The sequence below is a fragment of the Eubalaena glacialis genome, chromosome 2 (assembly GCF_028564815.1).
Source record: "Eubalaena glacialis isolate mEubGla1 chromosome 2, mEubGla1.1.hap2.+ XY, whole genome shotgun sequence".
In the NCBI taxonomy this organism is placed as follows: domain Eukaryota; kingdom Metazoa; phylum Chordata; class Mammalia; order Artiodactyla; family Balaenidae; genus Eubalaena; species Eubalaena glacialis.
In genome coordinates this window covers 58,868,583-58,881,965 of record NC_083717.1, presented here as the reverse complement: position 1 = coordinate 58,881,965, position 13,383 = coordinate 58,868,583, and the positions used below count along the sequence as shown (strand labels likewise).

The following is a 13,383-nucleotide window of genomic DNA, read 5'->3' as shown; positions in this document are numbered from 1 at the left end:
AGAGAGATCATTAACTGTTTTCCAGATGAGGCACAGAGCTGTCTAGAACATAATCTGCCCAAGGCCACCCAGCTAGAAAGTGGTAGAGCTGAAAGCCAAACTCAGGTCCAGCTGACTCTGGAGTCCTTGCTCTCTCACTGCCCCACACAGCCCAGTAAATATTTGGTGAATGGATGTGGTGATATCACACTTCCTCTTTGGCCCGAGACTCGGGTATATGGCCCTTTGCAGCAGCACCCTCTGTATTTCCACGTGGATTAGCAAGACTGACTAGGCCACCGGCTCTGCAGCAGCCCATTTTCATGGGGCATTTTGAGTACAGGAGTGGCTTTCAGGCCACAGAACCCACCCCCATACCCTGTGGAAAGGATGACAGTCAGGGGGCACTTGGTGAGCACCTGCAGTGTGCAAGGTCAGCTGCTTCTCGGGCTCACCCCAGAGTGGGTGCAGAGCAGTCCGCTCTGGGGTGAGCCCGCCACGCACTTGGAACAGCTGCGCTGCTGTGCGTTGTGATGGGCCTGCAGCCCCTCCGGGGCCCCGGATGGCCTGCTCAGTGCAGTGGCGGCCCCCATACACTTCTCCCCTTTGCTCCCTCTCCAGGTGGACCAGCGGGTGTTCAGAGACCTCATGAGTGAGAAGCTGCCTCGACTGCATGCCCACTTTGAACAGTACAAAGTCGACTACACCCTCATCACGTTCAACTGGTTTCTGGTGGTGTTTGTGGATAGCGTCGTTAGTGACATCCTCTTTAAAATATGGGACTCTTTCCTTTATGAGGGACCAAAGGTGGGTCTGCTTGCTGCATGACTCCATGGGCAGTGGCAGTGGCAGCAGAGGGGCCGGCTTAGCTGGGACGCATGAAGGGTACCGAGGGGCAGAGTGATCCCAGCACCAGGTGCTGCTGGAGGTTGGTCTGGGGTCGCAGGAAACTGCAGTCATTTGCTGGTTTATCAGAAACATTGAGTCTCTGCCAAACCCTGTGCCAGGCATGGGGACTTTGATGGTTTGCAGTCTGAGCCTCAGCTTCTGTCAAACAGATGGCGGTTTTATCCCCATTGTATGGATGAGGAGGTAGAGGCCCAGAGTAAACAGAGGATCAGGGGCAGACTCAGAGGGCCAACTTCAGAGCCCTACTGCCCACAAGCATCCCACCCAGTCTGTTTTATGTTTTAAAAAAATCAGTTTGTGAGTAACACATGATAAACTCAAATCATATAACTAAGGGCGTGCAGTAGAAAAGAGATCCCCAGTCTCCTAGCCGTTCTTCTCAATGTACTGTATCTTTTTTTCAAGGTATTTTATGTATATCTAAAATATGTTTTTTTAATTTATTATTTATTGGTGATAGTTTCATATCAGGGCATATAGGTCTGGCTCTTTTTTTTTTTTCTAAACTCTGCATAGTATCTCCTTCTACAGATGAAGCAGAAATTTACGTAACAGTCCCCTGATGATGGACACTTACATTGTTTCCAGTCTCTTGCCACTTCAAACTGTGCTGCCATGACTCCTTATAATTGTCTTTCTATAGGTGCAAGTGCATCTATAGGTTTAGTCCTAGAAGTGAAGTGCTAGGTCCAGGGTAAATCCACAGTCAAAGGACCCTGTAGTTTTCACTGAGAATGCCAAATTGCCCTGCGGAAGGGCCTTACCAATTTCTACTCCCACCAGCAAAGTTTGAGTGTGTATATTACCCCACAGTCTGTCCAGTACAGTACATTATCAACTTTTTAATCTAGTCTGTCATTATTGAAAAGAATTCTCAACCAGGGCTTAAACAGTGTTCCCTATTGGGCCACAGGTAGGGATGTTAAGAGAAAGATAATCTATTTAAACTCTGTAAATATTGTTTTCTAAATAAGAGAAAGTTCAGGTTGGTGCAAGCCAGCCAGTGCCCTTACATGTGGGCGAAGCAATTTGTTCCAAAGCTGCTTGAACTTGCAGGACCACCAGGAGTCCATTCCCTCTGGCCTCAACACAGTGACCCAGAAACAAATCAGTAAAAAAAAAAAAAAAAAGAAAGAAAAAATTTATTTTCTTTCACCATATTCAGAAGTCAGAAATTCAGACCCTAGTTTCAGTAGGTGAGATAAAAACTGCCTCTGGAGGTGGGGCTTTCTAAGAGTTTCAGAATCAGAGGACCCTGGTTTTGATTTAATTTAAAAATTATTTCTAGTTCTATATAGCTTATTGACTAGAAATGTGAGCTAAATGTGGAAGGATTCCACAAAGATTCTACTCCTTAAGGAAATTTTTGGTTTGGGCTGAAGTGTTGCTGAAAACCACCAAAGAGTTGAAAACTTTTTTCTATTAAGAAAGGCACTAGTGGAAATTGCACCTCAGGTCAAGTGTCTGCCCCAGGGCAGGCCGTGCAGGCTGCTCCCAGGGCCCAGGGAGGCCTTCCATCCCTGGAGCCGGTGCCTGGAGCCACGGTGCTTCTCTACTCATAGATTTCCCTGTCCTTTCCACAGGTTATCTTCCGCTTTGCCCTGGCACTTTTTAAATACAAGGAAGAGGAGATCCTGAAATTGCAAGATTCTATGTCCATATTCAAGTATCTCCGTTACTTCACTCGCACTATCCTTGATGCTAGGTGAGTCCTTGGGGGAATCCCCAGACGTCCAGGAGGGCAGGGATCCTGACCTCTGCTTCCTTGAGAACAGACTGTCCCGGCCGTCTCAAACCCAAAGCCTTCCCAGGTGTGCAGTGGTGAGAGAGGGCGCTTCCTCCCAGGGAAAAGGGGGAAAGGAGTGGGAACACCCAGCGGCCTCCAGAGACTAGGGAGGAACTAAGATGAAAGATGCTTTTATCCTTTATTCAACAAACATAAATCCCAGCAACCAAAGCACATTATTTGTCTAGTGAGCACTTGCCGAGTATCAACCACACGGCGAGCCCTCTGCCAGGCATTGAGGATGGTAGATGAGGAACAGGCCCTGTCCTTGAAGAACTTGTGGGGAAGTGTTCCGGTGCGGTTTGCTCAGAGCTGTGGTGGAGGAAGCCCAGGGACGGGGCAAGTGCCGGAGGAAGGCCGCGTGACCTGGGCCAGGCAGGGGTGGTGGGGAGTGGGCAGCCCGGGCAGAGGGACTCAGGAGCCGTGTGCTCGCAGGGCTGTGGGCGCACAGCGTGTTTGGGGGAACTGCCGCAGTGGCTCGGCCAGGGTGGGGCTGGCGTGGCAGGGATCGAGGCCGGGCTGGAGCAGAGCTGGGCTGTTAAGGCCCTAGTAGACTCTGCCCAGCACCTTGTGCTTCATCCTGAGTGTTGGAAAGTCCCTGCAGGGTTAGACACCAGAAGGGCACGTCAGGTTGGAGCAGGACTGGCAGTGGGAGACCAGGGGGTCCCGGTGAGAGAGGTGGCAGCCTGCAGCGGGGTGCCCCCAGAGATAGAAAAGGGGGCAGATTGACGGGGGTGGAGAAGGAATTTGAACTTCGAAGTCCCCTGGCTTTCTGGCCTGGGCAGCTGAGCGTTCAGGAATCTCTTCCCCCCCCTCGCTCCCCAGCCGCACACTTTTTGCCTGTTCTGAGCCACCCTCGTTGTCCATGTGTCCCCTGAACTACAGTTGGCAGCTGCTCTGGCCCTGATGACCAAGGCTGGGTTCTCCAGGGGATTTCTGTGGACCAGCTGCTGATTGGGCAAGTGAGGGCGCGCGTCCCTGCGAACCGCTGAGGCAGCGCTAACGTTCAGTGTGCCGAGGTGCTGGGAGCTGCCCATACTGCACGGGAATGGACCCCTGCAGCAGACTTGTGGCCTCTTGAAAACCACAGGAGTCCTTTCACTGAGAAACATTTGGAGCTTATTAATGTTTTTCAAACTCTGTTGACTGCCACCCATAATAAGAACGTTTTATCTCACAACCTAGGACACACATACTGGAGTGTATATAACTGAAACAAAAGAATTTGTTGAAATATTTCCAGTGCTTGCCGAAGATTTGTGCTGTACCCTCTGATATACTTTCTAAATACACTGTATATTGCATATTTAAAATGCTCGTCATGACTCACTAAATTGATTCCTTGATCCGCTGATGGGTGACAACCTACTTGACACAACACCAGTTGCCACCCATGATGCTCACTTGACGGGGAGGGAGGGCTTCTCTCCTTGGCTGATGTAGTGAGAGGCAGTTGGGCAGCGTCCAGGCCTCTGGTCAGCCAGGAGGGGCTGAGGGCTCCGGTGCTGCAGGAGTCTTGTGGCCGGAGAGCGTGTGGGGCCGGAGAGAGGGGAAAGAGGACCATTCCCCTGTGGTTCTCTTGAGTGAGGCCAAGGGACCAGGGAGGTGGACGCTGGGAGAAGGTGCTGGCTGAGGCCATACCTGGCTTCCTTGGATGTCACCACTATCGTTAGGATCTTTTACTTGGGAAGTGGATTTTTAAGATGTTTTCAGGCTTATTGCTATATCAACAATAATAGGATATCCAAGAATAATGTTTGCCTGTGAAAGATTGATGCTGAGTCCTGGGGTGAACCTTGAGAGCATTTGTTAATCTCACATCAGGTCAAGATGACAAGAGTGGTGTTCAGTGAACTTCACTCCAACAGCTAATGCGTGTGGAGGGCATCCTGCTCAGCCCCTAACAGTTTTGTGTGGGTTGTCAGTGCTGCCGGGTGGCAGAGACGCAAGGGGTGGTGGGCCTGGCGGTAGTCCCTCTACTGTCACAGGCAGAGCTGGGATACGGTCCGTCCTGCGCACTCCTGCAGCGCCACCTGGTGAGTGGCTTTCGTGCAGTTTCCCGTCAGTTTGCCGCAGGAAGTCTGCGTCCACTGGACCCAGAGTTCCCTGTGCGGTGGGATCACCTGTGGGTGGTGTTAGGACTGCAGATGCCCTGGCCCCACCTCTGGACTGGGGCCCCAGTGTTTTAATAAACTCCCCAGACTAGCGGTTCCAAGGAGCGTCGACCTGCAGCGCCCTGATTGGTTCTGTGGGGAGGAGGCAGGCGACTCTGAGTGAGATGTGGTCAGGGGTGCGGTGCAACAAGATTAGACCCGTCTCTGAATCAGGACCTTCCGGGGCCTCTCATGCGCCAGGCGTTGTCTTCTGAACGTAGCTGACACAGGGCACTTTCTCATCTCTTGACCGCACCTGCCAGGCCCGAGGCAGAGCGGTGTGTAGTCCCCCGTGCTGCCCCAACCTGCGCTGATTGTGGCTGCCTGACGGAGGCAGCGGACAGTATCAATCTAATTCAGTGCTTTCTGTAGCAAGGAAGGGCCTGGACGCTTGGATTTCAGGTGTATGGAGCCTGTGACTAATAGCTGTCGGAGAACAGGGGCTGGTCATGCAGGCCTGGTTCCCAGTCCCCAGCCAGCATTTTGTTTCACAGAGACCCACACTGAGCAGGCCTTTCTGCTCACGAGTTCTAGAACATGCTCTGGGGAGCTCGGCTCTTAAAGCCAGCCTTTCTGACCCTTTACCTCCTGGCAGGAGCATCCTCTGGCTTGGAGTGAAGCATGTCTAAGGTGTGAGTGTTTAAAAATAGAAGAGGGAGGGACTTCCCTGGTGGTCCAGTGGCTAAGACTCCATGTTCCCAGTGCAGGGGGCCCGGGTTCAATCCGCGGTCAGGGAACTAGATCCCGCATGCCACAGCTAAGACCCGGTGCAGCCAAATAAATAAAATAAATAAATAAAATTTAAAAATATATATAAGAGGGAGGGATGCTAAGGGCATGTACAGTTTACAGTAAAGCACCTCACGTGATGCAGGAGTAGCAGGGGCAAATGGTTTGTTTTCTGACAGTCGGGGAGGAAGTCCTGTGACATTTCTGTTTCATCACAGCCTCTCCTGGGTCTGCAAGAGTATCAGGCCTTAGATCCCTGCTGTTGGGGCCTGCAGAAGGGAGGCGGGGGCTTAGTGTGCGAGGAACCGGCTTCTGTGACAACACCAGACGGCTGTGGCTGCCGTGATTAGTGCTGGAAGCCCTTAGCCAGGCCTTGGGCACTTTCTAGTCCTGTTTTTATTAAACCACTGGCCAGTGGTTAGGGGCAAGGTACCGTGATTTTAAAATATTTACTGTAGATGGGTGCCTTGACCTGGGGATAGTACGAAACCCACAAACTGCGCATTTCTCTGTAGACTGCGTCTTGACACCTGTCACACCACTGAGTCTGACAGTTATCCCCAGGTTTGCTCGGGCATCCGTGCATCCATTAACTCCCCGTCAGTCCGTCCAGTGACAGAGCCTTTCTGAGCGCACCCTGTGCCAGGCCTCATGCTGGTTCCGAGGACTCAGAGGCACGTGGCCCCCACCATCGCTGAGCAAGTGCCAGACCCCGTCCTTGTGCTCACGGGCGGCAACTCGAGTAACCCCATGCCCAGGAGGCAGCACCGCTATTATCTCAATGTACAGATGAGGAATTGGGGGCTGGAAAGGGGGGTAACTTTCCCTGTTCTGCGTCACATGGGGAGTGCGTGGTGGAGCTGGCGTCTGGATCCAGGCCGGCGTTCGGGGCCTGCCCCTGCAGCCTCTGCATGAGCGCTGGCCTCCGAGTGACATATCTACATCAGGCCCTCAGCGTGGTGTCCGGGGTCCGCCTCCCCACACCCCCAGGCCTCCAGGCTGGGCTGAAATGAGTGCTGTGTGTGAGCTCTTGCCTGAGCCCCCCTGATGCTCTGTCTCTGTGCTGTGTCCTGCCAGGAAGCTGATCGGTATCTCCTTTGGGGACCTGAACCCATTCCCCCTGCGCCAGATCCGGAACCGGCGCACCTACCACTTGGAGAAGGTCCGGCTGGAGCTGACGGAGCTGGAGGCCATCCGGGAGGACTTCCTGCGTGAACGGGACACCAGCCCCGACAAGGGTGAGCTGGTCAGCGATGAGGAAGAGGACTCCTGAGTGCCACCCCACTCCCACCCTGGGACGCTGCTCTTCTTGCCTTTACAACCAAAGTGTGCCAAAAGGGTGAACTGCACAGATGTTTCTGCTCGTTTCAAAGCCAGAATGTAACATCCATGGTCTCTGGAAGTCTGCTGGGCAGATGTCCAAAGCCACACTGCACTTTCTCATTTCCACTCGGGGTGGGGGTCTAATCTGTTTACAGCCATCTTCATGCCATGGCACGTGGTTACTCGTATCCTGTCATGCTTTCCGCCTGATCAGTGCATCACTAGGCTTATAGCTGGCAATTTTCAAGAGCCTATTTACAGCATCTGTCAGCTTTGTTGGTGACCCTGCGCTTAGAAAACCTTACGTGGGCCATTTCCCCTTGTGGTATCTCCTGTACATAGTGGGCCCTCGTGGGCAATTGTTTAAACAGTTGCTGTGGAGGATGCCCACTGCACTTCACTCACTCCTGGGCCAGAGTCTGACTGCTTTGGGTGGCATAAGGTTGGTGTGAATAAAGGGACTTCCTCAGGAAAGCAAGCACATCCCTTTTTCAGAAACGGCCTATAGAAAGCCCACAGACCTTCTGCTGGTGGCTTCAAGGTGCTGGCCGTGCCCCATTTCTGGGATAGCTTTTGCCCTTCCATGCACAGCCTTTCAAATAGTAACAACTCCCAAGCTGCTGGGGGAGGGCCTGGCTCTCCAGACACCACACGCTCACTCCTGTCCGCACCGCTCCACGAGGCTCTGTGCAAAGCTCCTCTTTCCATCTGAGAGTTGACCCTTGGTTCATTCTACACATGTGGATGGGACTCCAAGGGAACTGTGGATCATCATCCTACAAAGCAGGCCCATCCTTGGGCCGGCCTTGGTTGAGGGGATGGAGGAAGCTTTTCTGGGGGTGCTTTGCAGGGCAATGGTGCAGCTGCAGAGTGAATGCTGTTGGGCAGCTGGAAACTGTGGCTTCCTCAGGAACAGCCAGTGTGTCTGGCTGGGATGGCAGGAGGCCGGCTGCCAGGGCCTGGGCTGGGAAGCCTTCACTTGAGGTCAAAGCTTTGGTGAGCCCTCCCAGACGTGTCCCCTCCCCACTGCCACTCGGAGGCATCCTTGTTCTCAGCAGCTGTCCTCCCCTGTGGGGTCACCATTGCTCCCAGTATGTGAGGCTGCCTAGGTAATGCTGGGACTTAGAGCACTACCTTTTTGAAGGCCTGGAAAGAGGCTTTGCACAAGGAAGGTTATTTTTGCTTAATCACTCTGTGGCCCATCCCTGATGTGTAGATATGAGAGAATGTTTCCTGGACAGTATTACTCAAATAGGAAAGAAAATTTTAAATGGATTTTTTTTACACTACCTGGAAAAAATTGGAAATAATCCTTAGTTGATACAAAACACAGACTATTGAAGCAGTATAATTTGAAGCAGCACTTTTTTCCTAAGCATGGTTTTTTTTTTTTTCTGTCAACCTTCTAGCAGTATCATAGCTAGGATGGCATTTCAGCATACTAGACTAAGCTCAGCTTTTCTGTCTTTGGTTAAGCTGGTTAATTTGATTTCTCACTGTGTACAGGGAGCTGGCCTCTGTATGTAGCCAAAAGCCTTTGTCTGTTTTCAGGTGTCAAAAATGTATTTTATCATCGTTTTGGTCTTTGGGAGCAGCTGTTTGAGGCCTGCCGTTTTCAGGAAGTTGCCTTGTGATTTGGGCTGCAGCCTCGCCACTCTGCACAGTCCCCCGCAGGACCACTGGGGCTGCTGGAGACCGCCTCCCGGCCCCCACCTCCCACACCTGCTGTCAGCCTAGTGGCCAGCAGCCCAGGAGGTGCAGTAGGAATGGGGTTGGGGCCCCACAGGTCAGCTCCAGCTTCCTTGAGACTTTAGTTTCCAAGCTGATTTCCCCCTGGAACTGCTATGTCCTGTGGGCTAAAATGCTGCCTTTAGGAATAAGCTTGTTTTGTCTGTTCTGCCTTGAAAAGACTCATCTTAAAAGCACCTGAATTGGGCCCAGGGACCAGCTGTGTGGCTGGTGTCAGCCGTGCCCTGAGTGGTGGTGGCGTGTTAATATTTCCAGGCTGTTAGCATCAGTGGTCAGGCAGTGGGCATGGGAGAGCAGAGAGAGATCGTGGAGGAAGTGGACCAGGAACCCTTGTTAGGAGGTTCCCCTCTCTGGAATAAAGCGCTAGGTGTCTAGAGGGTGGGAGAGGGAATGCTTGGCCCGATCCCAGACTGGGGCAGGATGGAGCTGATTCCTTCCTCCAGAACCGTAGGGTTTGGTCCCACTATTTGGAGCCAACGCTTCCCCTCTCCTTGCGCTGTTGAGGAAAGAGCTGCTCTGTACCCTCCAGTGCCTCCCCCGCTGGTCCCATGGGGAGGGCCCTTCTGACAGGCGCTAGCCTGGGGTGGGGCAGCCTCCAGCCTGCTTCCCAGGCGCACACACCATGGCCAAGGGGAGCCGCGCTCATCACACCAAGGTGGGAACTGCCAGCTTTCATGTTGGTGAGTTGTTTTGTGTGGGTTGAACATTTGTTAATACTTTTGTATATTTTCACTACAGTTTATATTTTTATAGGCTATTTTTATCAAGGTTTTCTAGATTATGTACATCTATTTTATATAACAAAAGTTCTTCTGTGTGCACGACTTCTTTGTGTGTATTTATGTAAACCTGAGCCTCCGGAATCGCTCTTCACCTCTGTGCCATCTCTGACCTCTGGCCTTGACCATCACTGACTTCTCCTTACGTATGCATGGGCCCAGTTCTTACCCCAGGTAGCCTCGGCGCTACTTGCAGTCATGCTGACAGCTGTCCGACAGCAGCCAAGACTGTTGACTGCTGGGAACAATTCTGGTTTCTACATTATATTGATATAGGAAGTACTCTAGGCAAATAGCCAGTCCTTTTTTTAAAAAATTTTTTTTAAACTAGATGTATTACTGCACAAATCCCTACTCCTCACTTTGCACGGTGTTGCCTTTCTGCCTGTGTTCTGGGCAGCTGGGCATGCCTGGGGCCGTCCTTGCAGGCAGGAGGCTGGATGCCAGCAGTGGAGGACTCGGGGCATTGCCAAGTGACTCTTTCTTTCCTTTTATGTCACAGCAGCTTCTGTGCTTATCTTCAAGTTAAATTTTGGAATTGTCATACTAAAAGGCAAAATAAACAACTAATTTGTATAATGTTCTGGTTTGAAATGCAGTTACAGTCACTTGTGATGGGACTCAGCCCCAAGGGCTCGAAGGTGCCTCAGGGCTTATGGTGGGGGAGGGGGCTCTCGACCTTCCAGCTGGGTGTTTCTGCATCCCTGTCTTTGGTTTGCTCTGGGCAGGTGGGACAATGCCTGGGAGGCCGTTGAAGCCATGGCCAAGCTGCAGGTGAGGGCTGGGGGCACTGGGTTCGGCCGAGAGCCAGGAGCTAGAGTTCCCTGTGTCCGGAGCAACCCCCAGCCACAGGGTGGCAGGCACCCCTCCTTCCACCAGCTGTGACGTGCCCTGCCTGAGTCATGGGTTGTTTGCCTCCTGCCTAGGCTGACAGCTCAGGCCCAGCTGCCACTGGGGACACCACTCCCCGCACCCCCCATCATCGGAAAAACACGAGAATGATTAAGACCAAATGTCTTTCCACAATGTGACGGCGGGGGTGGGGGTGGGGGGCTCCAGGGAGGATTCCCAGACAGAGCAGGCTGGTGAGTCTGTATCCTCCTGGGACACGGATTCAGTGAGGCTGGGGGTTCCTGAGGTCACAGCACACAGCACTGGCATAGCTGTGACTGGGACCCCAGTGCTAGCCCCTGCTCAGTGTGTGGGTCAGGGACCCGCAAGTAGAGGCCCTGCTCCCTGTCCCTTGTGACAATGCAAATCCCTAGGAAGCCATTACTCACAGCATGGGTCTCCAGGGCCTCCTTTGGCCAGCCGGGCTGCTGCAGACAGACAGGAAGCAAGCCTGACACCCCTCCACCCTCGGACAGTGCGGTGACGCTTGGACTCACGCAAGCCCCAGACTGCTCTCTGTGCAAAGCTACTGTGGGGCCTGCTCAGGCCATCTTCCTACCTGGTCAGAGGGGTCAGCTGCTGGAGATGGCCCAGAGCTCAGAGCAGGAGATGATGGGAGCTTGAGGCCTGTGTAGTCAGGGCATATGCCCTTGTGCCAGTCACCTCCCTCTCAGAGCCTTGGGCTTCTCATCTGAAAATGGGGTACTCACTGCAGCCCCATGGAGTGTGTTGATGATTAAATAGGGTGTGACGTGTGATCAGAGAATGGGAAATGGGAGAGCTGGGCACTCCAGCACCCTTCTAACCCTTGGAGGGGCCAGCCCTGGGACAGACACTTGCTGATTCCTTCAGCCTCTGATACTGTTTCTTGGTCTCAATCCCCAAGGAGTGATTTTCTATCCCCCCCCTGCCCCCAACACACACACCCAAGCCGTGAGTAGCCACCACACGCACAGCTCCAGAACCACCATTCACATCACAGCCTGAATGGCGGATACCGTAGAATAGAATGAGAGTGGTGGTCCCCCATTTGGAGAAAAGGGATAAACCCCTTCCAGGAGTAGGACTTGTGAGCAGATTGTAAAATGGTCAAGTCCAAGGCTCATGGCCAGAGGTAAGGGCTGGAGCCTGCACAGGTCACTTCCTGGAGACAGTGTCTAGCCTTCTCCGGCCTCCTCACCCCTCACCAGGGCCCAGGACACCTTCAAAGCACACAGACTGACTCCATGGAACTAAGTGTGGCAGGCAGGGAAGGGCTGGCGTGGCAGGTGCTGGGGAGCGGGACCACCTGTCAGTGTAGCAAGAGCCCAGCGCCTGGGATTGTCAGCGAGGAAGAAGCCACCATACGTCCTGGCCTTGATCGGCCCAGCCTCACCCCTGAGTACAGAGAAGATGAAAGAGAGGGACAAGTGGGGGCCAAGAAGGGTGTGTCTGGCCAGACTGCTCCTCCCTCCACCCCCTTGGTGCAGATAGAGTTAAGAGTTAACAGATGAAGCAGAGGGGGCCAGGGATGTATCCATAGGGTTCATTCCAGGGGGCAGTCCCTACTGGTGACCAGATGGGCCTTGCTCCTCTAAGGGCGTGTGGCTCAATCCCTGTGAAACACAAGTCTCTGAAGACCGCAGAGTGGGGACACGGGGGAAAGGGCTGGGGGGCCTGGGCAGGGGGCATGAAGTGGAGGTGTGGAAGGATTGTGAGTAGGGACCAGCACCCCCGGGCCTCTGCCAGGCTGCGCCTGGTGCCCAGAAAACGCTCCCACCGCCTGTTACCCAGCCGTCTGAAGCCCTGCACACACCGCCTCTAGGAAGCCCTCCTCCGCTCTGCTCCCTCAGGCCTTCCTGCCCACATGGGCTCTGCTCCCTTCTCCCCTGTGGGCCTCCCAGAGGAGCAGATGGAAAGATGCTGTCTGCTGCAGCAGAGGTGTAGTTTCTGACTTGAAATTCCCCCAATCCAAGAGGAAGCCAAGCTGTACTTCGAAACGGTAGATGCCTGTTTATGTATAACAATAACAATAATAAATGTTAGGCAAACTGTTAGAATAAAAAAATACCTTTTCTGAGGGGGAAGGGTCCCCAGCCTGCCACTGTCGGGGGCCGGGTTAGCACCATTAGGGCGCGAGGGGCGGGGCTCCACCGCAGCCTGTGCTGGGCGCTGAGGTCCTGCTGGGCGCTGAGGTCCGTGCATCGGTCTGTCTGTGCATCCTGGCCGCGGGGGGCCGGGGTGCGGGTCAGCGGCGGGCAACCCGCTGATGGCCGCGGGAGGGGGCACCACGGCCGGGTGGGGGACAGGAGCGGCAGCACTGGGTGCGGACGGTGGGCAGCTGGCAGCGGCCCAGCAGGCGCAGCGTCTCGCAGAAACCGAAGGACAGGCGATCGCGCTCGCAGCCTAGGGCTGGAGGGGGCGGGTCAGGACCAGCAGGCGGGCACCGGAACCGCCGCCCTCCTCCCACCTGCACCCAGGGTGGAGGGGCTTCCCTGAGATTTTACCTGGGCCGTCTCCCTGCCCCCCAGCAGCCTTAAGGAGACCTGCAGCCACCCCCAGAGCATCGGTCTCCTGTTTCTGGAGGGGCTCCCCTAGGCCTGAGTTACAGATCTCCAGCTGCTGTCCTGTCCCACCTGCCCTTGGCCTAGGCCCCCACCTCCAAGACTGGAGAACTGGCCCTGCTGGGCTCAAGTTTCCAGAGGAAAGGCCCCGAGACCCCAGCCCTGACTGCCTCAGGTGCTCACGAGAAGCCAAAGAGCCTGCCACCCGTCTCGGTCCCTGACCCTGTGAGACCTGACAGGACCTGGCACACAACGGAAGTCCCAGGTGCCTCCTGCCAGCCTACAGTGGCCTCTGCCCCCCATCCACTGCCCAAATGCACCTGTCCTGCCAGACCTCCCTGCCCCCTGCAGCCATGGGCTGTACTCAGTTTCAGCTTGCGGGTCACACACCAGAACAGCCCCATCAGCCAGGCCAGGCACCGAGGCCCTGAGAGAGCAGGTGTGGCCTGGGCCATCAGCCCGTCAGCAGGACCCAGGCCTCCTGAGGAGGGACAGAGGGAGGCTGCCTGCCCGGGGCTGAGGCCTGGCGGGCCCTCCTGCCC

General features: G+C 54.4%; 2 protein-coding genes across 2 annotated transcripts in view; one reads left to right on the top strand and one right to left on the bottom strand.

Moving 5' to 3' along the window:
• The window catches only part of TBC1D2B (TBC1 domain family member 2B), an 86,898-nt gene extending 76,910 nt beyond the window's left edge, over positions 1-9,988 (top strand). The window contains exons 11-13 of the mRNA XM_061180013.1: positions 601-786; positions 2,472-2,593; positions 6,634-9,988. Of these exons, the coding sequence (XP_061035996.1) occupies positions 601-786; positions 2,472-2,593; positions 6,634-6,829 (504 nt within the window). The 3' untranslated portion in view covers positions 6,830-9,988. The remainder of the gene's footprint in view (positions 1-600; positions 787-2,471; positions 2,594-6,633) is intronic.
• Positions 9,989-12,302: 2,314 nt separating this feature from the next.
• ADAMTS7 (ADAM metallopeptidase with thrombospondin type 1 motif 7) overlaps positions 12,303-13,383 on the bottom strand; it is a 62,237-nt gene continuing 61,156 nt past the window's right edge. Inside the window, exon 24 of the mRNA XM_061180011.1 lies at positions 12,303-12,689. Coding sequence (XP_061035994.1) covers positions 12,526-12,689 — 164 coding nt within the window. The 3' untranslated portion in view covers positions 12,303-12,525. The remainder of the gene's footprint in view (positions 12,690-13,383) is intronic.